This window comes from Colletotrichum orchidophilum, assembly GCF_001831195.1.
Source record: "Colletotrichum orchidophilum strain IMI 309357 chromosome Unknown Scaffold_12.1, whole genome shotgun sequence".
NCBI lineage: Eukaryota > Fungi > Ascomycota > Sordariomycetes > Glomerellales > Glomerellaceae > Colletotrichum > Colletotrichum orchidophilum.
The window spans coordinates 132,837-155,389 of record NW_019172968.1 but is presented as its reverse complement, the minus strand read 5'-3'; the positions used below and the strand labels follow the sequence as shown (position 1 = coordinate 155,389).

Below are 22,553 nucleotides of genomic sequence, written 5' to 3'. Positions count from 1 at the left end.
ATGGACTCCTCTACGAGCAAGAAGAGAAAGTCGCGCGACTCTAATGGCGTCAAGGTCTCCAGCAAAAAGCGAGCGGCCGAGGCCCCCGCCGCGGCGGCACCCCCCGCGCAAAAGTCGAAGAAGGTGAAGCGCAGCAAGCAGCCCGAACCCGAGCCGGAATCCGACGAGGACGATGAGCAGGAGGTTGAGGCCGGCAGCGACGCCGAAGACGTCGAGAATGAGGAGGAGACGGCCGCAAACTTTAAGAACGACAACGCACAAGACGACGAGGAGGAGGGCGACGGCTCCGATCTCGACGAGGACGTCAAGGCTCCCACGAAGAAGTCCGACGAGGACGGCGACATCCCCAACGCGCAGCAGCTCTCCCTCCCGCCCGTCGCCGGCGACGAGGCCCACGACTTCTCCGAGCTCAACCTCTCCGACAAGACGATGAAGGCGATTGGCGACATGGGCTTCACCAAGATGACCGAGATCCAGAGGCGGGGCATCCCGCCCCTGCTGAGCGGCAAGGACGTGCTAGGCGCGGCCAAGACGGGCTCCGGCAAGACGCTCGCGTTCTTGATCCCGGCCGTCGAGATGCTGAGCGCCCTGCGCTTTAAGCCGCGCAACGGCACGGGCGTCATCGTCGTCTCCCCCACGCGCGAGCTGGCGCTGCAGATTTTTGGCGTCGCGCGCGAGCTCATGGCGCACCACTCGCAGACGTACGGCATCGTCATTGGCGGCGCCAACCGCCGCGCCGAGGCCGACAAGCTGCAAAAGGGCGTCAACCTGCTCATCGCCACGCCCGGACGCCTGCTGGACCACCTGCAAAACACGCCCTTTGTCTTCAAGAACCTAAAGTCGCTCATCATTGACGAGGCGGACCGGATATTGGAAATCGGTTTCGAGGACGAGATGCGCCAGATTGTTAAGATCCTCCCCAAGAACGACAGGCAGACGATGCTCTTCTCGGCGACGCAGACGACAAAGGTCGAGGACCTGGCGCGCATCTCGCTGCGCCCCGGGCCGCTGTACGTCAACGTCGACGAGAAGCAGGAGCACAGCACGGTCGCGAACCTGGAGCAAGGGTACGTCCTCTGCGACGCGGACAAGCGGTTCCTGCTGCTCTTTTCGTTTTTGAAGCGCAACCTCAAGAAGAAGGTCATTGTCTTTTTCAGCAGTTGCAACTCGGTCAAATACCACGCCGAGCTGCTCAACTATATCGATTTGCCGGTGCTGGACCTGCACGGCAAGCAGAAGCAGCAGAAGCGGACGAATACGTTTTTCGAGTTTTGCAACGCCAAGCAGGGCACGCTCATCTGCACCGACGTTGCCGCTCGTGGTTTGGATGTATGTCACACACTCTCTCTCTCTCTCTCACTCTCTCCCGGGGGGTATAACTCAAAGATGAATCGTTGACTGATCAAATCTGCCAGATCCCCGCAGTAGACTGGATCGTCCAGGTCGACCCCCCAGACGACCCGCGCGACTACATCCACCGCGTCGGCCGAACCGCCCGCGGCTCCAACAGCAAGGGCCGCTCCCTCATGTTCCTCCAGCCCAGCGAGGTCGGCTTCCTGACGCACCTAAAGGAGGCCCGCGTCCCCGTCGTGGAGTTTGACTTCCCCGCCAACAAGGTGGCCAACATCCAGTCCCTGCTCGAGAAGCTCATCAACCAAAACTACTACCTCAACAAGAGCGCAAAGGACGGCTACCGGTCGTACCTGCACGCGTACGCGTCGCACTCGCTGCGTACCGTGTTTGACGTGAATAAGCTGGATCTGGCAAAGGTGGCCAAGAGTTTCGGCTTCTCGACGCCGCCCAGGGTGGATATTACCGTCGGGGCGAGCATGAGTCGGGATAAGAAGACGCAGGGGAGGAGGGCGTATGGGAGCCAGCCGAGGAACCAGCAGAGCGGTACTGGTGGGTTTTATAAGAAGCGGTGAAAAACTTGATGGGGGGTACCTTAGGGTGAGGGATTGGCGACGGGAGATGGAGAGGCTGTTGAAGCGGCATGGTCCTGTGAGAATAGATTTGGTTAGCACGGCGTCGCGTCATCAAAAATCATGATGGTCAAAAATGGTAATTGGGACTGGTTTTATTCAAGATAATGGTCTCCTTCAGAGATGTGATGGTGACACAAAGGACTCGATGATTTGAAGTAAGCGGAAGAAAGAGCCTGGCCCTCCGTTGCCAACACTCGGCCTATCACCCCTTCAATTGAAGAAGTTGGAAGATCTCAAAGTGTCCTTCAAGGTACTTGTCTACCGTATCGACGGACAGAAAGCACTCTTATCTTGTCATGTTGCGACCAAACTTGAGGCCAGGCTGGTCTACGTTACCGAGCCCGTAAGTCAGAGAGAGTTGGGCGTGGCTATAGAACCAGAGGTCACCCCATGTTGAATGTCAAGATGGAGAAAGGCATACTCGTCCGTGTTTATCATACAAATCGCTCAAGCTTGTCCTTCAAACACGGCCATGGATCCCAGAGTCGGGCTCCTGTCTTATTCACTCGGTTCTCAACCACATAGCCAACCCTTCTAGATTGAATATGAGCTCGCTCAATCAACCACACCACCAAACCCAACCCAACCAGCCCACCCTTTTCCCCGGCCAGCGCTCTTTCCCTTCCTGGATGGCAATCTTTCAAAATCCTATTCTTGACCCATTCGATCAGTTTCTTTCCCTCATCAGAGAAACCAACAAGAAATAGTATTTGAGATTTGGGGAGAAATCCCACGGCAGGTCGCATGCAAGCAGCAGTCTCGCCCCTTCAACCAGCAACAAACGAAGAACCAGCCTTGCCTGTTCTTGGTTTTTTATCAATACAATACCGACGAGAAGGCCAAATTTCGAGGCAAAGCCACGCATCAAATCAGAAGATTCAAAAGACTGCCAAGCACTTACTCGGTCACCCAGCAAACGAGGCCACACCAAGACTCACCCGACCACCGACTTACCGACACCCACGCCACCCAGGCTTCACTATTCTGAAAAAGATCAAAAAAGCAAAGAAGAGCACCAGAAAAGATGTGCACATACGTCTACACCCTGCACAAGGACTGCATGCACAAGCAGTACCAAAACATTTTCGAGTGCGTCTCGGCGCGCGACGGCAGCCGCAGCACGCTCTATTGCATCCCCCACGGCAACCTGACACTCGACCACACCATTCACCTGCCCGACATCCAGACCCAGGAGATTCCGAACCCGATGTGCGCCGGAGTGGGCAGGTACGCTACAAGGCCTGTGACGGGATGCTGCGGTGCGTGTAAGAGGAAGGAGAGGGAGGAGAGGGCTGTTGAAGCCAAGGGTGCGTTTATGATTTCATTTGCTGTTCCTCTCATTTGTGCCTAGTATACCGTGCTGCTGCTGCGTACTCTGAAAAGAAATGATGGCTGACGGGGATGATGATCTAGATGCCCAGCGAGCTCAGGGGGGTACGGATACGGCGGCGGGTGTTCGGACGAGCATTTTGGGATTGGAGACGCTGGTTGCTTCGACGAAGCGGATGGATTTGGAGGATTGAAGATTGGCGTATGGTCGCGTCAATTTCCTGTGTTTTCAAGATGCCTAGGTCTCAAGGTATCTGGGGTACTTTGTCATGAAGTTGGAAGGATGGAAAGTGCACCTCAGGCAAAACAGGAAAAGGGGTATTGGGGGTTGGTCTAGGAATGATACCCCAGATTGAAGGATGAATAACGACAGCAACTGGAATTCTATCGTCTCCTGAAGCTCTTGAAGAGAGTATCTTGTATAGATGTGCGTGTGCTTCGGATGAGTAAAGAACGGCACTTACCTCAGTGATGTTGACGATGGAGGTCGGCAAGATGACAGACCTGGACGCCGATGTGACACGGACGCGTGGGGCAGACGGGAGGTCAAGCGAATGACGCCGGGCAGGGACTGTGGGGGAAAGGGCACCGAGGAGGAGGGGGATCGGCGGTCCATGCGTTTTCGGGGTTGGCGGTTCAGGGTCGGGTGGCTTGACTTGGAGCCAGCCACTGGGGTTTCTTCTGGACTTGTCGTAAAATGGAAAGGTTGCTATGTACCTGTTGACCCAGGTACGTCATGTTTCATTGGCTGCCCGTGGTTTAATAGGCATTCTTCAGAGGGAGCTGGTACCGAAAGAGGGGTCTTCTGCCGCTGTCGTACCGGTATTGCACTTTTAGCCTTTAGGTAATGCAGACAGAGAGGCACATGATACTCTGGGCGCTAATTGGAGAGCCATGTGCTACTTGGTTCGTCTGGCGTCTGTCAGATTTGTTCTGGATCCCGGTCTCACCTCGTCGTGCACGCCTCAGTTCCCAGGTACCTGTGCCGGTACCTGGGTACGGGTGGTCTGTTTAATGGAGGCTACTCAGGCGAGATGCATAAGGCAGGATTCAGTCAGACTTTGGCTGAGAGGAACACCAATCACCAGACAAGTCGACGAGGTGTTCGTCCCGTTTGCTGAAGCATTCATGCCGCGCAGAGCAGAGCAATCATATCAAGAGTACAAAGAAGGGGAAGGGGTCCTAGGAACCGAGTGTGACGGTGCCAGTCAAACTCAATTACCTCAGTGCAACACACCCTCATGACGGAATATCCGCGATGTCTTCCTTACCTTGGTACGAATACAGGTACCCTGCCCCCCCTTATCCACCTGCCTCTGGCTCCTTGCCCTTGCACCTTGCACCTTGTACGAAGAGAAACTACCCCGGCCTCAGGTGACAGTGATGGATCCCAATCCTTCCAACATATTGGATTGCGCCAACACCAACAGGTGCAGGTGCAGGTGTGGTTGCAAATTACAAGGTGCAGACACCAACGACGCGCAATCCCACGTTCTACAGTACGACTGTACGAATGCGCCTTTAAGCCTTGTAACTGAGCCCATTCCCATCCCCATTCATCCCATCCCCATCTTCCTGCCTATGCCCCCCCCGCCTGGCCCCATCCCAATCCACCAATACATCATACCTGGGCAGGCACCTCGCAACCCACGTCTCTACCTATCTCCGTGCGCCCCCATACCTCCAGCCGCAGCCAATTACTACCACTTCCACCACCACAACCACCACCGTTACATCCTCACAGCATCACCACCCGGGCTCGCTGACGTACCCGATTGCTCGTATAGTCTTCCCTTCATAGCATCGCACCGTCGTTTCTCCATTGCATTGTTTCGTCTTTTTGCATGCGTAATCCCTAATCGAACCTCTCCGCGCTACTGCTCGAAATGGCCAAGAAGGCGCGCCAGAGGATCAGCTATGGTATGTCTGCCGTGTGTACCTATCTCTCTGCCTGTGCTGCTTTGCTTGCTGTTGGTGCTCGCGTGCCGCTGCGCTTCTGTCGCATGTTGGCTGAGGCCAACGACGTAACCCCGCACGTCCGCCGGGACGAGCACCTCGACCCTCGAGCTCCATCGCGAGAACCGGATCGTCCGCAGCGTCCCTCAGAATGCCATTGGGCCTCTGTTGCTAACCATACCTTGCCAAACAGTCCTCGAGCTACCAGCTGGTTCACAAGGCGGCGGCCACAGGCTAGGCGTCAATGGCCTCGCCGTCGACAAGGACAACGCCATCCTGTAAGATCCCGAGACCGCGATGCGAACTGTAGACCTCTCGCTACCCTTCCTGCTCCCTTCATGCGCCGCTACCCGCTGACATTGCTCCGTTCGCAAACAGATACTCGGGAGCCCGCGATGGCTACATCTGCGCATGGGACCTCAACCTCAACCTCCAGACCGGCGGCAGCGCGCAACCCTCCGAGACCAAGACCAAGACCGCCTTCCGCTCCCAGACCCAGGCGCACATGGCATGGATCAACGACATCGTCCTCGCCAACAACAACTCCGCCGTCGTCACCGCCTCCAACGACCTGACGGTCAAGGTCTGGCGTCCACACTCCGAGACGAACGATATCGCCGCGACGATTGGAGGACACGCCGACTATGTCAAGTGCGTTGCTACGCCCCCCGGCGGCTCCGTCAATTGGGTTGCTTCCGGCGGCTTCGATCGCAAGATATATCTGTGGGACTTGAACGGAGGAGGCAAGACTCTCGAGATTGACACCCAGGGCGACGAAGTTGCGGAGAAGGGCTCCATCTATGCCCTGAGCGTCGGTCATAGCATCATGGCCAACGGTGGTCCCGAGTCGGTTGTGCGCCTATGGGACCCTCGTTCCGGGAAGAGGGTGACCAAGTTCGTCGGTCACACGGACAACGTGCGCGGTGTCCTGCTCAATGAGGCCGGTGACAAGGTGCTCACGGCTAGCTCTGATCATACTGTCAAGCTGTGGAGCGTCACGGCTGGCCGTTGCATGTACACTTTCACCATGCACGAAGACAGCGTCTGGTCGCTCTTCTCGGACGACCCCGAGCTAGGCACCTTTTACAGCAGTGACAGGTCCGGATTCGTCGTAAAGACGGATGTCCGAGGAAACCTTGAAGATCTCGACGAGGGGATTTCTGTTGCAGTCGCCCATGAGTCTCATTCTATCAGCAAGGTTGTGGCGGCAGGCGACTACATCTGGACGGCAACCAACACTTCATCGATCAACCGGTGGTCCAATGTCGATACCGGGCCTGACCTACAGCTTCCTGAGGCCTTCCAGCGCCAACGTGCAGCATCCACGGCTTCGAGGCCTAGACAGCCCTCAAATCCTCCGCCTGCGAACTCGCCAAAGAAGGAAATCTCACCGAGATCGATCTTAAGAATCTCTAACACGGCGACATTCCCAGTTCAAGCCAATACCGGACCAGAATCTCCGCCGCCGGTTGGGAATCATGTACCGCAAGGGACCGAGCCCATCAACCAGAACCCGGAGGAGACGATTGAGGGCCAATTCGGGTTGGTCAAGCACAGGCTCTTGAACGATAGGAGGAGAGTCCTGACGCTTGACACGGCTGGTGACGTTCTCATGTGGGATCTCATCAAGGTACGTCGGCTCCTGGTCACTTGCTGAAAGACAAATCACTGATTTTCGCAGTGCAAACCGATTCAAAAGTTTGCGAAAAAGCACTTGGAAGACGTTGAGGTAGAAGTCAACACCACAGAAGCGGTAGCCCCGTGGTGCTCCATCGACATCAGCTCTGGAAGCCTTACCGTGGTTCTGGAACCGTTCAATTGCTTCGATGCCGAGATGTATGCGGACGATCTGGAGTTGGAGGAGCCGGTGGAGTTCCGGGAAGACCAAAGGAGTAAGATATCCGCGCAACTGAGAAAAGGCACAAGCTAACCAGAGTTCTAGTCAACCTTGGCAAATGGGTTCTTCGCTACCTGTTTGCTGGCTTGATCGACGAAGAAATCAAACGAGATGAGTCATATCGTGCGACACTCAACGAAGCTGTAGAGCGAAAACTACATGCAAGCCGGGCGAGCCCTCCATCGTCAATAACCATTCCTACCGACAATGCGTGGGATGAGAGTTCGGGAACAACACCACGTGCGAATGGCTCTCACTACCCCATGACGCCTGGCATGGCTATCGGCCTTGCCACGCCGGGGGCTTCTGGCCGGCTTTATGACGTGCCAGAAGGAGCGGCCACCCCATCCAGTCCCCTCGATAACAAATCGTCTCAGTTCAGCCGGCCGTCCAGTGAACGAGACGACTACTTTACAAGCGCCATTGGGCCGATTGAAGGCGCTTCGAAGCCCACTGCGGCACCAGCAACGCCTGCCGAGCAAACAGCGGCTCCCGATGCCAAGACTCCTGCAGATGCAGGCAAGGACAAGGACAAGGAAAAAGAAAAGGAAAAGGACGCCACAAATGGAAAGTCGCCTAGCACCCCGTTTGGCAAGAAGTTCCGTATGGGCATGGGCATGGGCATGGGCATGTCTTTTGGTAGCAAGAAGAGTGGACGATCCGCCTCAACCACTGCTCCGGAGAAGCCGGCCGTGGTGGATGAGAAGGCTGAAGAGTCTGAGACATCCTCGACGCACGAGAAGGAAGTCGATGACAGTTTCCTGGGCGCCATCCAGAAGATTCGCAATGATTACGATAAATCGCTGACCGAAAATCCTGACAAGCTCATTGAGACAAAGGTCACGCCGAGCTTGGCGAACGATACACCGGTGCTCAAGCTGCCTCCTGGCACAAAGGTGGTGCTTCAGGAAGAGACCACTGGCGGAAGCGCAAACATATACCAGGGCACCGTTGAGACCGTCGGCCAGGGTGCGGATATCATTGAGCAACGCGGTCCAATGTGGCTGGGCGAGGTGCTGCTCCAGAATCAGATCCCTACCAAAGAGCCTGTCAAGGTCTCTTTCGTGCTCCAGCCATGGCAGAACAGTTTGCCCGATATCGCAACAACAGATGGCAACAACCGTCTCAATGCCAATAGGATGCTTCGCGTCAAGAAAATCTTGGCCTATGTTGCAGAACGCATCGACCCGCAACCAGAGGATCCGGAACCGGATGCTCTTCTGCCTCACGAGTACTTGGAGCTGTACTGTAACGAACAGGTAAGTGTCCTATGCTTGCGCCTTGCTTAATCTCTACTGACTCAATTTAGTTACTACCCATCACAATGACTCTTGCAACTTTACGAGCTCACATCTGGAAAGGTGGCAACGACGTTCAGCTTTACTACAAGGCAAATGGGCGCAAGGAAATCAAGGAGATCAAGGAGGCTCCCAACCCGGGTCCCGAGCCTGCAGCGGCAGCATCGGCAGCAACGGAATCCGATCATGCACCATCGACAGGCACCGCAACGCCTCCAACAGCGACAGGATAGTCTCTGTCACGACTGGCGGGTTGGTGGCAGCAGAGACCACACCTGCAGGTGAGCTTTTCAGGGCCACAAACGCAGAGCTTCCAAACCATGGATGTGGCCAAGAAACCCGACCAACTAGAGTACATGAAACGTTGGCCATCTCAAGTCACTCCGCCACGGTCAGCGGCGGCATCTACAGCTGCCTCGTCTTCGCGATAGTCTCGAGTGATTGGCAGGGTGCGGCGCACCCGAGAGTGCCACTGGCATCGAGATGGCTCACGGACCACAAAGTACAAGTGGGCATTTTCCTCACGAGATTTGGAAAATTACCACACAATATGAGTCAAAGGGCCTGTGTATGACTTCTATCAGTACGGGTATTATGGCGTTCCTCAGTAATGTACATAGCGGAAAAGTTGTCAAGTGTAGCAGCCCATCTAGCTGCGTGCTCGAGCGTATGTTTATACAGCGGGAGGGCAAGTTGAGGCCCTCCAATACAGATCTTTTTCCCTCTCACATCGCCAGCTGCGGTTTATCCAGCGCGTTTCACGTATCGCGCCTCTTTGCATGTCTAGATGTAAAATCTCTCTCCCCCCCCTATCCCCAGCACCCAAGAAGTGAAGGAGTATTATTATTATATCACGGCACCGGTCAAGGTGTTTGACGCAAACTGATAGCTGCCGAGAAAGATGGAGCCGCCGATGCTGATCCACATGACCCTCGGCCCGATACCCGCAAAGAAGGGCCGGATGCCGTGCTCCTTGTAGATCGTCCTCAGTATGTCCCCAATCTTTTCTTTCTGCTGGCTCAGCATGACCCTCGTCTTGAGGACGTCGAGGGGCGTCGTGATGCCCGCCGCCGCGGCGCCGGCGACGCTACCGTACAGCGCGCTCTCGACGGCGCTGACCTCGTATTCGGTTTGTTTTTGGGTGTTTTTCCCGGTCGCGGGGTCGACGTTGAGTTTCCAATTCTTGTTTTGCTTGCGCTCGCGGCCCCAGCGCTTGAGGCGTTCCCAGAGGGGGAACTGGATGATGGTGAAGGGGACTTCGCGGAGGACGGTGATGGACCAGCCGCGGTAGAGCTCGCGCCAGACGGCGGCGAGTCCGCCGCCGGCCGCGGAGTACTGGGCGAGGATGGAGCGGAAGGCGAGGAGGGAGGAGCCGCCGTGCTGGCCGGCTTGGGCGCGCTGTTTGACGACTTCGGTGGGGACGCGGATGGCGCAGGCGGCGATTTCGCCGAGGGAGGCGGCGAGCATGTGGGAGACGGGGTCGACCCAGGCTGCTCTTGTTATCGTAGAAGAGGAAGAAGAAGAAGAAGAAGCAGAGAGAGCGGCGAGATGGGCGTTTATAAAGGATTTGGAGCCCTCGTAGGTGCAGAAGAAGAAGGCGGCGCCGGGGGCTGATCCGACGACGGCGGAGCCGATGCCGCGGTAGATGCCTGTGAAGCCGCCTGACGGGAAGAAGCCGGCGGAGGACTGGAGGCGGGTTTTGAGGGTGTCGAGGGGGAAGAGGGTCAGGTCGACTGTTGTCCCTGCTATGCCGCCGGCGAAGAGGGCTGTTGTGAAGGAGGGGTTGGAGGAGGAGGAGGTGGACATGGTTGCTGTTTTGGGGGGTTTGAGTCCCTTGTTTCTACGGTGTTTTTCTTCCTTCTTTTCCCTCTCTTTTTTTTCTCTTAATCCTTTGCTTAAATGCTCGGGAGGTAAGGCTTGGGTGGGGGAGGCGGTGGGTGACTGTCGTCTCGGTCGAGATGTTTTGTCGCGTGCTCGGGTTTGCGCCGGCGATTAGGTGGCTGACGGGATGTAGTTTCTGGATCCCGCAGGCAGTTGGACGAGGTCAATTGGGCGGTATCTGCAAGGCAGTGGAGGGCCGAAAGAGAGGGGGGAAGGGGACCGAATGCTATGACGACGGAGAGAGCATTTGCGCAAACAAGTGAGGGAGAGCACGTGAAAATCCAGACGGAGGTAGAGATTTGGTATCGTGAGGTATTAGCTATCGGAGCTCAGATCGGTTGCCGCACTCCTGTACGTAACGCTAAACCAAGAAGCAAAAAAAAAAAAAAAAAAAAAAAGGATGGCGCGCCAGGGGTCTTGCGCTAGAGCTCCGACTCTACGAGGTCTCTCTCGGTGGGTGATCAGCGACGGAACGAAGCGCGGGGGAGCTTTCGCTGCTTGGAGACGCTCCGTTTGGGAAATCTTTCCTCCGAAGGGCCCGAGCTCCTGTTCCGGTGGGGGATATGGTCGGATGAAAGCTCCATTGATTTTCTTCCTCCCATGTCGGCCCCGTCACTTTGGAGACCGTCAATCGTTGATTCGTCAATCGCACAGTTCACAACCGCGAGAGGCCCACGAGAGCTACATACAGCTCGTCGAACCCGAGACGATCACAACAGCCCACGACAGACAAAGCAGAATAGAAAGGGGTCACGGGTCCTCCCACACGATGGAATGGCCTTCACCAAACCCCCGCTCGCGACCGCGACCGCAGCAGCAGCGGCACACTTCCTCCACCCGGTCCCGAAGCCCATAGCCTTCCTCGAGTTCTTTGACGCCGTCCGCGCCGCCACCCCGCCGCGCTTCCCCCACGCCCGCACCGCCCAGCCGCGCCGCATCGGCCTCGCCGTCTCGGGCGGTGTCGACTCCATGGCCCTCGCCTTCCTCTTTAACCAGCTGCGCGAGATCAACCCCCTCATGCGCGTCGTCGACAACCCGCTGGCAAAGATCTCGGCCTATGTCATCGACCACGGGCTCAGGGAGGGCTCCCGCGAGGAGGCCATGGCCGTGGTCAAGGAGCTGAGGAACCTGAGGCACATTAGGCCGCAGTGGGACGCGGTGAATTGGAAGGCGGAGGGCGTGACGGGCGACCCGAACCTGCTCCCCAATGTCGAGAGCCTCGCGAGGAGGGTGCGGTACCGCCGCATCGGGACGCTGTGCCTCGCCATGCACGTCGAGAGCATCTTCCTCGCCCACCACCAGGACGACCAGTACGAGACCGTGCTGATGAGGCTGCTCGCGGGCCACGGGAGCCGCGGGCTCAGGGGCATGCCCAAGGCCGGCAATATACCAGAGTGCTACGACATGCACGGCGTCTACGAGAGCGGGCACATTGACGACCAGATGATGCGGATCCCGCAAATCAGCTTCCGTCCGCCCAAGCGGGATTGGAGGCTCATACGGCGCCAGCTCTCCTCGGAGCTCGACCTGGATTTGTACGGCGCCGAGCTGCGGGCGGGTCTGCAGACGGGGTGGCACGAAGGGCCCTACGTCGGCGATGAAGATAGCGGCGACTTGCTTTTTTCTGCCGCGAGTTCAGCTTCGGCCAAGGCGAGGGCGGCAAAGGCGGCGGCGGCGGCGAGGAACATGACGCGCGTACAAATCGAGGACGCGGGCGTCATGATTTACCGCCCGCTGCTGGAGTTCAGCAAGGACCGGCTCGTCGCGACGTGCGAGGCGAATAATATCCGCTGGTTCGAGGACGCGACGAACAAGGACGCATCGCTGACGACGCGCAACGCTGTGCGGCACATGGTGGGGAATCATAGCCTGCCGGCGGCGCTGCGCAAGGAGAATGTGTTGAGGATGTCGGCGCGGTGCGGTGCGAAGCTCAGGGGTCTGGAGCAGGAGGCCGATCGATGGATACGGAGGCAGGTCGTGGCCGAGTTTGAGCCCAACGTGGGCACGCTCGTCGTCCGGCTTCCCGATTTAGATGTTGTTGGCTCGGGCCGAGGGCGCGGGAGGAAGAATAGGAGGAGATCGTTGAGCGACGGTGCGCGACGAGAGCTGCGGCTCGCGCATCGGCGGGCCGTGGCGGGGTTCGTCGTCAAGAGGCTCGTCGCGTTTGTCTCGCCGGACCGGAACCCGCCGCAGCACGCGGCGCTGCAAAACATTGTCGGCAAACTCTTCCCCGCCCTCGTGGAAGGCTCTCTTGCCCTCCCGCCGTCGTCGTCGTCGTCACACTCCAGCCCCAGGACGGTAGGCAGGGGCAGCCCACCCAAAGCCTTCAACCAAGCCTCGATCCTGTTTTTGCCCCTCGCGCCCCAGAAATGGTACCTCGTCCGCGAGCCCTACCCTTCCTTGCACCCGCACCCGGAGACGACGTACACGACAACGTCCAACATTAACGAAAAGCAGCGCCACCCGACTTTCCCACCGACGCAGTGGTCCTGCGCCGAGGACGCAGAGTTCACCAGCCGCGAGAAGCTCGCGCAGCTGCACCGCCAACCTCTGCCGCAGCCGGCCTTTTCGAAATCGAGAAGGTGGTATGCCTGGCGGCGCTTCAAGCTCTGGGACGGGCGGTTCTGGATCCGGGTGCGGGGCCGGGTGAAGGCGTATTTTCGAATCGCGCCGTTTGCGCCGATTCACGGCAAGGCTTTCCGCGAGGGGCTTGGCGGGGCCGGCGCTGAGCCGGCTGCTGCTGCTGCTGCGGACGAGGAGGATCCGCAGGAGAGCAGCAACGTGGAGGCGGGGGGGTATCAAGTTGCTCCCGGGATCGGTGTCACGGGCGGCCGCGCTAGCAGTAGCATTAGCGTCAGCGGCGGCGACCGCAGGGCCGAGTTGGAGGGGATATTGAAGCGCTTCGCGCCGGGCAAGGTGCGGTATACGCTGCCGGCGCTGTATGCCGTCAACCGCGACGAGCAGACGGGGGAGGAGGTGCTGAGGATGCTCGCGCTGCCGACGCTCGGGGTCGGTCTGCCCGGGCTGGAGAGGTGGGTTCAGTACGAGGTGCGGTACCGCAAGGTCGACCTGGGACTGCTGGATCGTGAAGCGACGGGTGGCGGCGGCGGCGGCAGTCATCTGCAACGGCAGCGGGGTGGCGGCAGCGGTGGTGGTGGTGGTGTCGGTGGCGGCGGTAGGAGCAAGAACAAGAGCGGCTTTGTCGGGGCTGCCATGTTGCGCAGGCGCGTTCTCGCGGAGGGCACGGCGGAGGAGAGGGGGTGGAAGCGCATCAGCGGGATTCGGAGGAAGAGGATGATGATGGTGGTGATGCGGAGAAAGGAGGATAGACGAGTGAGTTTTGGCTTGAGGTCTGCTTGACGAGCATGAGATACCCCCCTGTTTACCTGCAGCCCAGTTGATAATCAGGCTTCGCAAAAAGAATGAACAGATATCAGTCACTATGGTATGTAGAAATTATATCGGAACAGAGAGAGAAAGGACGTTTTAAGTAAGGTGATGCTCTTGTGTATATTGCGTGTGTATTGCAGTAAAGAAAAAGGAAAAAGTCCGAGGTGTTGGTTTTGCCTCGCCGGTATTTGCTAAAGGGCCTGATCGGCTCGACTTTGAAAAGCATTTGAGAAAAGGCATGCATATATATGCATGCATTTGTAGTGAAGCCGCGCTCGTCGTTGTTGAGAGCTTCGTCCAAAACGCCGTGAAATCCATCCACCCATCCCACCCCTAAGCCAAAACCAGAGTCTAGTAGCGACAGATGTTATATATATGTCCTTTCCTTCCATCTCCTTGCTCCGATCAAGTGATACTAAGGTACCGTACCGACCGCACATTATCGCGCAATCGTCATCCACACATTTCCCGCATATGTAGACGCATCTATGTCAAATCAAACCCTCCCCCCTCCCCACATCCATCTCGAGGGGCCGCGTCTCTCCTCTCACCAGAATTCACATCCTCCCCTTTTTGCCATCTCATCCTCCTCCTTCTCCGCCTCCTCTCAGTGCTCCTCCCCAATAAGGAGGACCTCATCACCAGAAACGCTCCCCAACGAAATTTCGCAGTTCCACGACTGGCCTTTGTGCGCATGGACGGCATTGGGCCACTTTGTCCGGCTGTCAATCTTGACGTTCCGCCCGCGAATATCAATCTTGCCGCTGACGGTCTCGGCCTGGACGCTGCCCTCCCACGAGGCGGGGTACTTGAGCTCCATGGTCCCGCTCACAGCAGCGTGGGACGACTTGAGGTGGCGCATCGGCGGCTGGTCCTTTGTCAAGACGGCGGCGACGGCGGCGACGCCGTGGACGCCGTGCTCCTGGACCGTCCGCGCGGCATCGTCGGCCGAGGGGTGAGGACGACGACGCACGACGGGCCAGGCGTCGGCCCAGTGACGGCTGGGCAGCGGGATGCGCTTCCACGGCGTGGCATCAATGGGCATAAAGGGCATGCCCGGCATGCGCGGGATCTTGTCGGGAATCGGCAGCGGGTTGGTCGGTATGTCCACGGGCTCATCCGGGTTCGCGCGCGGCTTCTCGTCCTCCCAGGCGCCCTCGGTGGCGGCAATCTCCACCCAGATGGGCTCGAGAACCTTGACGGCGGTGTTGCCGCTCTTTGTCTTTGTGTGCAGCTCGGGCTCCCGCACGGACTGGAGGAGGCTGACGTTGTAGACGGGGAGGAACTCGGCGGCGATGTCGCCGCTCAAGCTCTCGGCGGCGGCGGCGGACGAGAAGGCCACCCAGGCGCGGATGTCGCCGGATTTGGTGTCGAGGGTGGTGATGTAGTCGCGCGGCGGGATGACCGTGTCGGGCTTGCTGCTCTTGGCAGCCGCGGCGACGGGTTCCTTGACGGTGATGTCGCCCGAGACGGTGGCGACTTGGAGGACGGCGGGGCGGGGTTTGCTGTCGAGGGCCTGTTGGGGCGCGACGTCGGTGGTGATGTCGCCTGATTGCGAATTGATCTTGAGGGAGTCGTAGAGGGGCCAGGAGCCGGTGATGTCGCCCGAGATGGTCTTTATGACAATGTCGCGCGAGTTGAGGTGGTATGCGGGCCGGGGTTCGACGGGCGAGTGGATGTCGCCGGACACTGTGCCGATTTCCAGACCGTTTTCGAGGTTGATGGAGAGGTCGTCGAGGACGCGGACGTTGAGGTTTACAGCGGCGAGGTAGAGGTGCGACAGCTCCGCGTTCTCGGGGACCCAGACGGTCGCGCGGACGGCCATGCAGGGCCGGCGTGACTGGGACCACTCGATGCGCTGCGGAGTCCGGATGAGGAGGTGCTGTTCCGAATTCCACTCGAGGGAGACGTCGAGGGCCGGGTCGTTGGAGACGACCTCGACCTGGACCGATGGACCCCGGGTGCCGGCCTGCTGGCGGCGGACGACAAAGTCACCCGAAATCTGGGGCTGGAAGCCGCGCGAGGGAGAGTCGGTCTCGACGGCCTGGATGACGCCTAGGTCCCTGTTCGGGGTAAAGGTTACGTCGAAGAACTTGGGCTCGAAGCGGTGCTCGGCCTGGAAGCATGTGTTTGATGGATGCCAAGGGACGGCATTAGGGGGGTCGCTGGGATGGCCTGGCTCAGCGGGTTTGGAGGGTTTACTTGGCACGGGGGAGTCGTCCTTGATGGGCTGGCCGGTGACGGGGTCAAACTCCTGGTGAGGCTCCTTGGCAGGAGACTTGTCAGATGGCTAAAGGTAGTTGTTAGCACCGGGTAGTGAGTGAATGTAGACAAAGTCGATACGCACCGAATGAATTACAGTAGTGGCCAGCATGCTGAGGAATCCCGACAGGGTGAAGAAGACCAAGGCAGCAAGCAGCGCCATCTTCAACGTCCGCCTCGAGGCCCAGGGGAACTTTTTGAGGGCTCTATCCCTCCACGACGGCGAGGGTCTCGGGTCGTCGTCATCATCATCATGGTAGGGCGTGTCGCCCATGCTCTCAGGGTCGCGGCCGAGCAGGCGCCTCTCTTCTTCGGGTGCCCCCATGTTCGTCGTCCTGGTGTTGAAGGTCTGGTAGTTTCTAAACTCTGTGGGTGATGACGAGAGCGGGGACGTGGGCGATGGCGTGTATGCGGGTGGTGCCTCGCTGGGGATGCGAAACAGAGATACCGAATTGTTCGAGTAGAGGGCCCTTCTCGAATGAGTCTGGGGCGTGCGCAGGGGAGCATCGGTGGAGGGCGAGTAGGGCGTATAAGACGACGAGCTCTGGACGGCGTGGGAGGTGTACGTCGTGTGCGACGGCGTCAACTGGCTGTCGGCGGCGGTAGAGGATGCCCCGTCGTCGTAGAAGCCGTCAACAGCCGAGACGGATGACGACGTCCTCCTAGGCGGTGGGGAGTAGTGACGTGCGGCGGCGGCAGCGGCGGCGTGGTCGAAGGAGGACGTGTTCAACTTTGTCTCTTCCCTGGCTTCACGGTCCTTGTTTGTCGACGAGGAGCCCTCTTGCTGCTGCAGCGACGGGTCTTGGACGAGGACGTTGGGCACATGCGGTACGGCGGCAGACGTGGGGAACGTCGTCGCGTCTGTAACGTCGTGCTCGTTGTGGAAATCAGAATGTTGCTGCTGCGGAGGGTATATTCCCCCGGCTGACGATGAAGTGCTACTTTGGAAGTAGCCGTCTGTTGGCGAGAGGTGGGCGTCGAGGTCGTCGTCCGGGACTTCATCAAAGTCGGAGTCGTCGACGGAGTACAGGTTATCAGAATACGGGGCCGGCATGGCGGCGGTTACTATTTCAGTCCTCCCTTCTGCTTATTCTTCTGTTTCCTAACAGGTTCCCCTTGAATCCCCGTCTGTGCTCTGGGAGAAACCGTTTGGAGTGTACCTTTGTTCCCTCGTTTGTGTTCCTTAATGCCGGGTCACTGAATGTTTGAGCTTTGCCCCTTGGACAGGCACTCGGCCGGGTAGACGATGGCAGTCTGACAGGCAAAACAGTGACAGCGACTGATTCGTGAGGGGACTTGGCTGATACGCGCAGTGTCGTGGGAACGGGTAGAACGGACGCCAAGAAACGGAGCCAAAAAGTTTCGGTGACAGGCTTCGTTGAACCCCTCGTAGGTATTGCTATCGCTGACTGACCAAAGAGGTTTGCGATGGGCGAGTTACGTGGTTGAGCAAAGTCTCTGTCGTGTCAAAGGAGATTCCACTTTGTCAACGTCAACACAACACGCGCTGTCGTAAGACTGAGGATAATAGGAAGGAGGAGACAGTCAGGCCACGAAGAAGTCTGCGCGTTCACTCTCGATTGGGGCAAGCCGGAGGGGTAAGAGGAGGAATAGAGGGGAGAGTACGGATTCCGCAGAAGAGGGATGGAGAGAATTGATGGGATTGACAGGAATGGCCTCACAGAAAGAGACTAGTAGAGTCGGAAGAAAAGACCATGGACACACAGAGAAAGAGGGAGCCACACGACTGCCATCAGAGAACCGAACCCGGTCGGGTCGCCGAAGACGCAAGACAAGCGTGACAAGGCAACGCCGCCCCGTCCCCCGGCGCCTGCACCCGATACGGTGGAAGGATTCATTCGATATCGCGAAGGAGAGGGGCAGACTCGTAAGCTTGCAGATCAGGGAGATATGAGACCCAGTACCGGCACCGCGGCCGACGGCGGCGTCGGGGACATGTTCTGCTACCAAGCGCAAGACGCACTATTTGTGGTGTGAACCATCTCAGTCTCCCCTCGCCTCCCACCCCCGGTACCCGGTACGGTGTACCTACCTACTACTATCTCTGTAGTCGATGGTCTCTTGCATCTTTTTCTGCTTGCGTGACACGCTTGTGCAACCAAACGAAACAGGAAGCTGGCTAAGGACCATTGGCAAGACGGTGGGGTACCAAAGTAAGAAGGATCCCGTACTGCGTCCCGCCGGCCAAAGAGTCCATTGGATAACTGGATGGTTGGATAACGACATGGAGTGGAGAAGAACGAAAAGTAAAAGTAAGACGAGCACCAGTTCATCGTCTAGCAAGAGTGAATGTGGGTGACTTGTAGACGTGTGGTGCAATCTTGCGTGAGCTGCAACTTGCGAGTGACTGAGTAAAGTTGGTGCGCAATCTGACAAGCTCCAAAAAGATGCAAGGTACCTTAGTGTAGAGTGAGAGTCATCCATCAGTCAACTGTCAACGTCTCCCAGTGGAGCAACTTCGACCCGATCTCACACCGACAAAAGTCCCCCAAATCTTCCCAGTGGGCCACGCACAATTGGCTCTGATGAGACAAGGTTCGCTCCAGTGCGTCCCACCCTACCAGCCTCGGCTATCGCTCCGGACTAGGATAATGTTGATGGGTTACGAATCACAGGCGTCTCTCTGCATATTGACTGGAGCCTGCCCATCCATCAAGCTTCTTCATGGTGGGAGTCGCCTCTGTACTCTGTACGGAGTACACTAGAGGTCCAGAGCGGACGCGGGGTGACGACGATCGCGACGTAAGCTTCTTTCGTGGGGCAGCCCACGACGTTCCATTCTGGGCTTGACGTCTACGTCAACCAATTTCCAAGCTTCTTCTTGTCGAAAAGTATTTTGAGCTGACTCGGTCGAGAATTCTGAGGTGTGGGGGTTTTTTGGTGCCAGAGTTGAAGGACTGACAGCACCATATAAGACGATCCCTCCATCATCACTGTCACGATGGCTTCAATCTGCCAAGCTTCGCACCCACGTGGCAACTGACCACCTATATGCAGGCATTCGTCTGTATTGAGCAAACATATCTGGGGCTTCCCGCTGCCGTAGTGCGGCTACCGGCCAGCGTAGTTCCATCCACCCTTGCAGCAAGCAAAGGTCTTCTCTGGTATCTCTCTCCACGTCTTCCAAACGCCATTGACGACGACGGCTATGTAACAAAACAGAATCTGCCGCTCTTCCTGAGCTGGCAGCAGGCAATTCTCTGTCGCCTTCCTATCCTTCCTCCAAATCTTCCTCCAATGCTTCCTCCACGATTCAAAAGAGGAACCCAAGGCCACACCTCTTGGCTTCTGTTGGTGCTTGACTTTTTCTAGTAAAATCCACTCCATCCCAAAGTCTTTGTCTTCACTCCAAACCGAGGAGTCTCTTTGAGTTCTCATATACAACCCACGTGATGCTCAATGCCGGAGCAACCTTGAGTAGGTTAGGCGTGAGTCCCTTGTACATGCCCCGCACACCCTCGTTCTTGAACGTCTGCTGTGCGACATCCACGATGCCGGTATAAGTTGCAGGGTGCATGATAGTCCCCTGGGTCTGGAGACGGGTTCGCAGGACGTTGAGTGGGTACACCACTGATGCTCCGAAAGCACCACTGGTGGCGCCAATAAGACCAGTCATGATATTGCCCGGCTTGGCATCCTCTTCATGAATGCCCTTGTACTTGGCCATGTACTTCTTGTATGAGGTTTTGAGGAACTCAAAAGTGCCCATGTCGATGGCACTGTAGGGGAACATGCCCATGAGGCCCATGGTGACGCCTCGGTAGGCGATACGCACACCTCCAGCCTGCCACATCTTCTTGGCGGTATCAAGAACAAGGGCGTTTCCAGTAAGGCCGCCCTGGACCGTCGATGTCTGGAGCCTGAACTTGAGCGTATCCAACGGGTACACACAAAATCTGAGGGGCGTTAGTAGCGGGCCAGGATGACAAAAGATAAAGGCAGCAGCCTAGGGACAATGGTAGAGGTGATGGCGACAATGGCAGACAAGAGGAGTCACGTGGAGTAGGGTCCAAGGGGATCAACTTACTGGGCAACCATGCCAGCTACACCGCCCGCCACGAACTTTGAGTAGCTGCTGATCTGTCTGGGGTCGTTGTGTCCCTCAAACTTAGAAAGGGTTCGCTTTGCGGCCTCATAGGATCCGAACTTGATGGCACTCTCAGGCATAATCTTGATGACATTGAGCCCATTGCCTTGGGATGGTCAGTAAGTAGTCCAAGGAGTTGCTCTGAGCTTGCCAATCATTTTCACACCCAGGGAGCACGAGACAGAATGATGGGCGAGAATAGATCAAGAACCCTGAGCGTACCTGCAAAAAGACTGCGCATGCCGCCTGCTTTCCAGAGATCCTTGACGGCATCGCTGAAGGGCCGCACAGCGTTGTTGAGAGCGACTAGCGGACGTCCCTGCTTGAGAGCAGAGGCCGCCGTCTCGGTGGTTGCTCGAGTGTTGACGAGCAGGTAGACCTTCAGACGGTCGAGAGGAGCGGTGGCGGTTCGCGACAGTCCTCCGGCGACAGCACCTGCGACAAAGTAACCTGGATCAGGAGCGAAGTCAGTCAGTCTCTTGGTCTTGGGTGCTACAGTTGCATCTGAGCTAGAGCCTTGCTCGGAGCTGCTGTCTGTGACCTGGTTCGCTTGAGAGGTGCCGACGCCGGGGAGTCTTCGAAGGATGCCTGCGCGCTTCTCGTTTCCGGCCTCGATGCACGCCTGCAGCACCGCTGCCTCCATGTTCATATTGTTCATTTCGGCGCTGGTACCTGAAAAGCCCGGCGGGGATATTGGTACCACGACCGATGTTGTCGCGGTTGTTGTTGGAGTTGTTCTTGGTGTTGTTGTTTTTGACGAAGAGGAGGTTTGCTGGGCGCTATCTGTGGCAGTAGTGAGGCTGTCTGGTGAAGTTTGTTGTTTTTGCAGCGATTTTGACAAGGTGGGAAGCTGCGCGGCTGTAGTGGGAAGGGGCGACGCAGCGCCTTCCTGGGAAGGCACCACCATCACCACAGGGCGGCCGTCGTCGTTGTCGTCGGCAAGGGCTTCGGGGGTGGTGTCGGGCTCACGATCCGAAGGGGATGCGATCCTCAAAATGGATCCAAAGAGGGTTTGCAGAAGGAAGCCGGTCGTACCTAAACCTTCAAGAGTCTCCTCCGATACCATCGAATCACCCTCAGCAGTGAGAGTGACGATGGAAGAATAAAAGTCCAACACGGCCTTCAGAGGTGCGTGGCCATTGTGTGTTGGCATAAACAAAAGAAAATCTCTGCAAGTGCCGGGTAGTGTCAGTCAATGAAGCGGCAAAGAGGTGGAAGATTATTCCGAGGAGAGAAAAGAGGAAGGAGCAGCTTCGGCGCCAGGGCATCCATCGCAAAGCCTCCAGCTCCACACCGAGCCACACCGAGAACATCACGGCCGCCGCGGCCCCTGAGCCGGAGCCGGAGCCGAATGCATCGGGTTATCGGTCGCCCTCTACTCTACACCTCGCTTTCCAGGTTTGCAGCATAGGCTTCCAGCACCTTCCGTAAACTCAAAACATGCTCTACTGAATGCTGAAAACTTACCGCCATTCTTCGAAGCTTATGTAGCCGTCGTTGTTCATGTCGATATCGCCAAAGAAGGAGCTGAGCTTGCGCATCGGCACAACCAGCCCAGCCCGCCGAAAGGCCTCTTGTAGTTCTGTCTTGTCAAGTCTTCCATCGTGGTCCTTATCAATGGACTGGAAAAGAAACATGAGCTGCTTCTCAGTCTGCTCTACGAAGTAACGGAACTCTGGTAGGGGTCATCGTCAGCAGCCGTCTTCAATCTTCGACATCCAATCCAAGACAGGGGAACCCGGCACGTAGCTTCAGCCTCAAACCAGACCCCAATCTGCAGCTTACCTTCATACTGAATCACACCGTCATCGTTCGTGTCGACGACGGTCATGATCCTCCGCAACATGTCGTCCGCATTTTTCATAGCTAAAGGGCAACGTCAGCGCCCAAGCACACGGGAGCCTCGGACAGAGTTTGATGCTGACGGTGATCAATCTTCTTCAACCCCTTCTGCAGCCCCTTAAAGTCCAAATGTCCCGTTCCCTGGGGGTCCAATTGCCTCCAGAGATCCTCGACCCGTTTGTCCCGCTGGTTCTGCGACTCGTCCACCTCCATTTGGCGCTCGGTAACCCAATTTGTTACCCCCATGGCGGCGGCGGCATCAGGACGCAGGGTCAGTAGAGTCGAGGGATCGGTCTCAACGCGGGATTCATAGGGCGGCGGTGGTAAAAAGGTGGAATCGCGGGGTATCTCGAAGGGGTCTGTCTCACGACGACATGGCGGGTATCATAGGAGGCGTTGTTGGTGTTGTCGCGACAGGCGTGCTTGCATGCTGCAAGTCACCAGGACTGACGTAGGAGGATCGCGAGGTGCATCGACCAAGAAAAAGTAGCACCGCCTGCCGCAAGTGGTTCGCGCCGGAGCCACAGCGTCAGAAGCTCGGCTACCCAGGGGAGGGTTCCACTGGCGGCACAAGCGAAGCAATCAGCTGCCACCAATTAGCAGTG

The 22,553-nt window shown here is 57.5% G+C and overlaps 8 protein-coding genes across 8 annotated transcripts; 5 read left to right on the top strand and 3 right to left on the bottom strand.

The window, feature by feature from the left end:
- On the top strand, positions 1-1,925 carry CORC01_02166 (ATP-dependent RNA helicase HAS1; the record flags this gene model as incomplete). Its single annotated transcript, XM_022613817.1, has 2 exons — positions 1-1,329; positions 1,416-1,925. The coding sequence occupies 2 exons, from the start codon at positions 1-3 to the stop codon at positions 1,923-1,925; spliced, it is 1,839 nt and encodes a 612-aa protein (XP_022479611.1).
- A 1,084-nt stretch (positions 1,926-3,009) lies between these two features.
- Positions 3,010-3,508, top strand: CORC01_02165 (uncharacterized protein; the record flags this gene model as incomplete). The annotated part of the gene is made up of 2 exons (XM_022613816.1): positions 3,010-3,292; positions 3,369-3,508. The coding sequence occupies 2 exons, from the start codon at positions 3,010-3,012 to the stop codon at positions 3,506-3,508; spliced, it is 423 nt and encodes a 140-aa protein (XP_022479610.1).
- Positions 3,509-5,200: 1,692 nt separating this feature from the next.
- CORC01_02164 (WD domain-containing protein) lies at positions 5,201-8,698 on the top strand (the record flags this gene model as incomplete). The annotated part of the gene is made up of 6 exons (XM_022613815.1): positions 5,201-5,402; positions 5,464-5,548; positions 5,649-6,900; positions 6,952-7,162; positions 7,213-8,426; positions 8,477-8,698. The coding sequence occupies 6 exons, from the start codon at positions 5,201-5,203 to the stop codon at positions 8,696-8,698; spliced, it is 3,186 nt and encodes a 1,061-aa protein (XP_022479609.1).
- A 613-nt stretch (positions 8,699-9,311) lies between these two features.
- On the bottom strand, positions 9,312-10,271 carry CORC01_02163 (uncharacterized protein; the record flags this gene model as incomplete). Its single annotated transcript, XM_022613814.1, has 1 exon — positions 9,312-10,271. One exon carries the CDS (start codon positions 10,269-10,271, stop codon positions 9,312-9,314), a length of 960 nt encoding a protein of 319 aa, XP_022479608.1.
- Positions 10,272-11,120: 849 nt separating this feature from the next.
- On the top strand, positions 11,121-13,706 carry CORC01_02162 (PP-loop family protein; the record flags this gene model as incomplete). Its single annotated transcript, XM_022613813.1, has 1 exon — positions 11,121-13,706. One exon carries the CDS (start codon positions 11,121-11,123, stop codon positions 13,704-13,706), a length of 2,586 nt encoding a protein of 861 aa, XP_022479607.1.
- A 637-nt stretch (positions 13,707-14,343) lies between these two features.
- On the bottom strand, positions 14,344-17,052 carry CORC01_02161 (uncharacterized protein; the record flags this gene model as incomplete). Its single annotated transcript, XM_022613812.1, has 2 exons — positions 14,344-16,026; positions 16,084-17,052. 2 exons carry the CDS (start codon positions 17,050-17,052, stop codon positions 14,344-14,346), a joined length of 2,652 nt encoding a protein of 883 aa, XP_022479606.1.
- A 1,958-nt stretch (positions 17,053-19,010) lies between these two features.
- CORC01_02160 (uncharacterized protein) lies at positions 19,011-19,331 on the top strand (the record flags this gene model as incomplete). The annotated part of the gene is made up of 1 exon (XM_022613811.1): positions 19,011-19,331. The coding sequence occupies one exon, from the start codon at positions 19,011-19,013 to the stop codon at positions 19,329-19,331; it is 321 nt and encodes a 106-aa protein (XP_022479605.1).
- A 31-nt stretch (positions 19,332-19,362) lies between these two features.
- Positions 19,363-22,194, bottom strand: CORC01_02159 (uncharacterized protein; the record flags this gene model as incomplete). Its single annotated transcript, XM_022613810.1, has 6 exons — positions 19,363-19,915; positions 20,047-20,212; positions 20,329-21,275; positions 21,574-21,781; positions 21,892-21,972; positions 22,032-22,194. 6 exons carry the CDS (start codon positions 22,192-22,194, stop codon positions 19,363-19,365), a joined length of 2,118 nt encoding a protein of 705 aa, XP_022479604.1.
- Between the last annotated feature and the right edge of the window lie 359 nt (positions 22,195-22,553).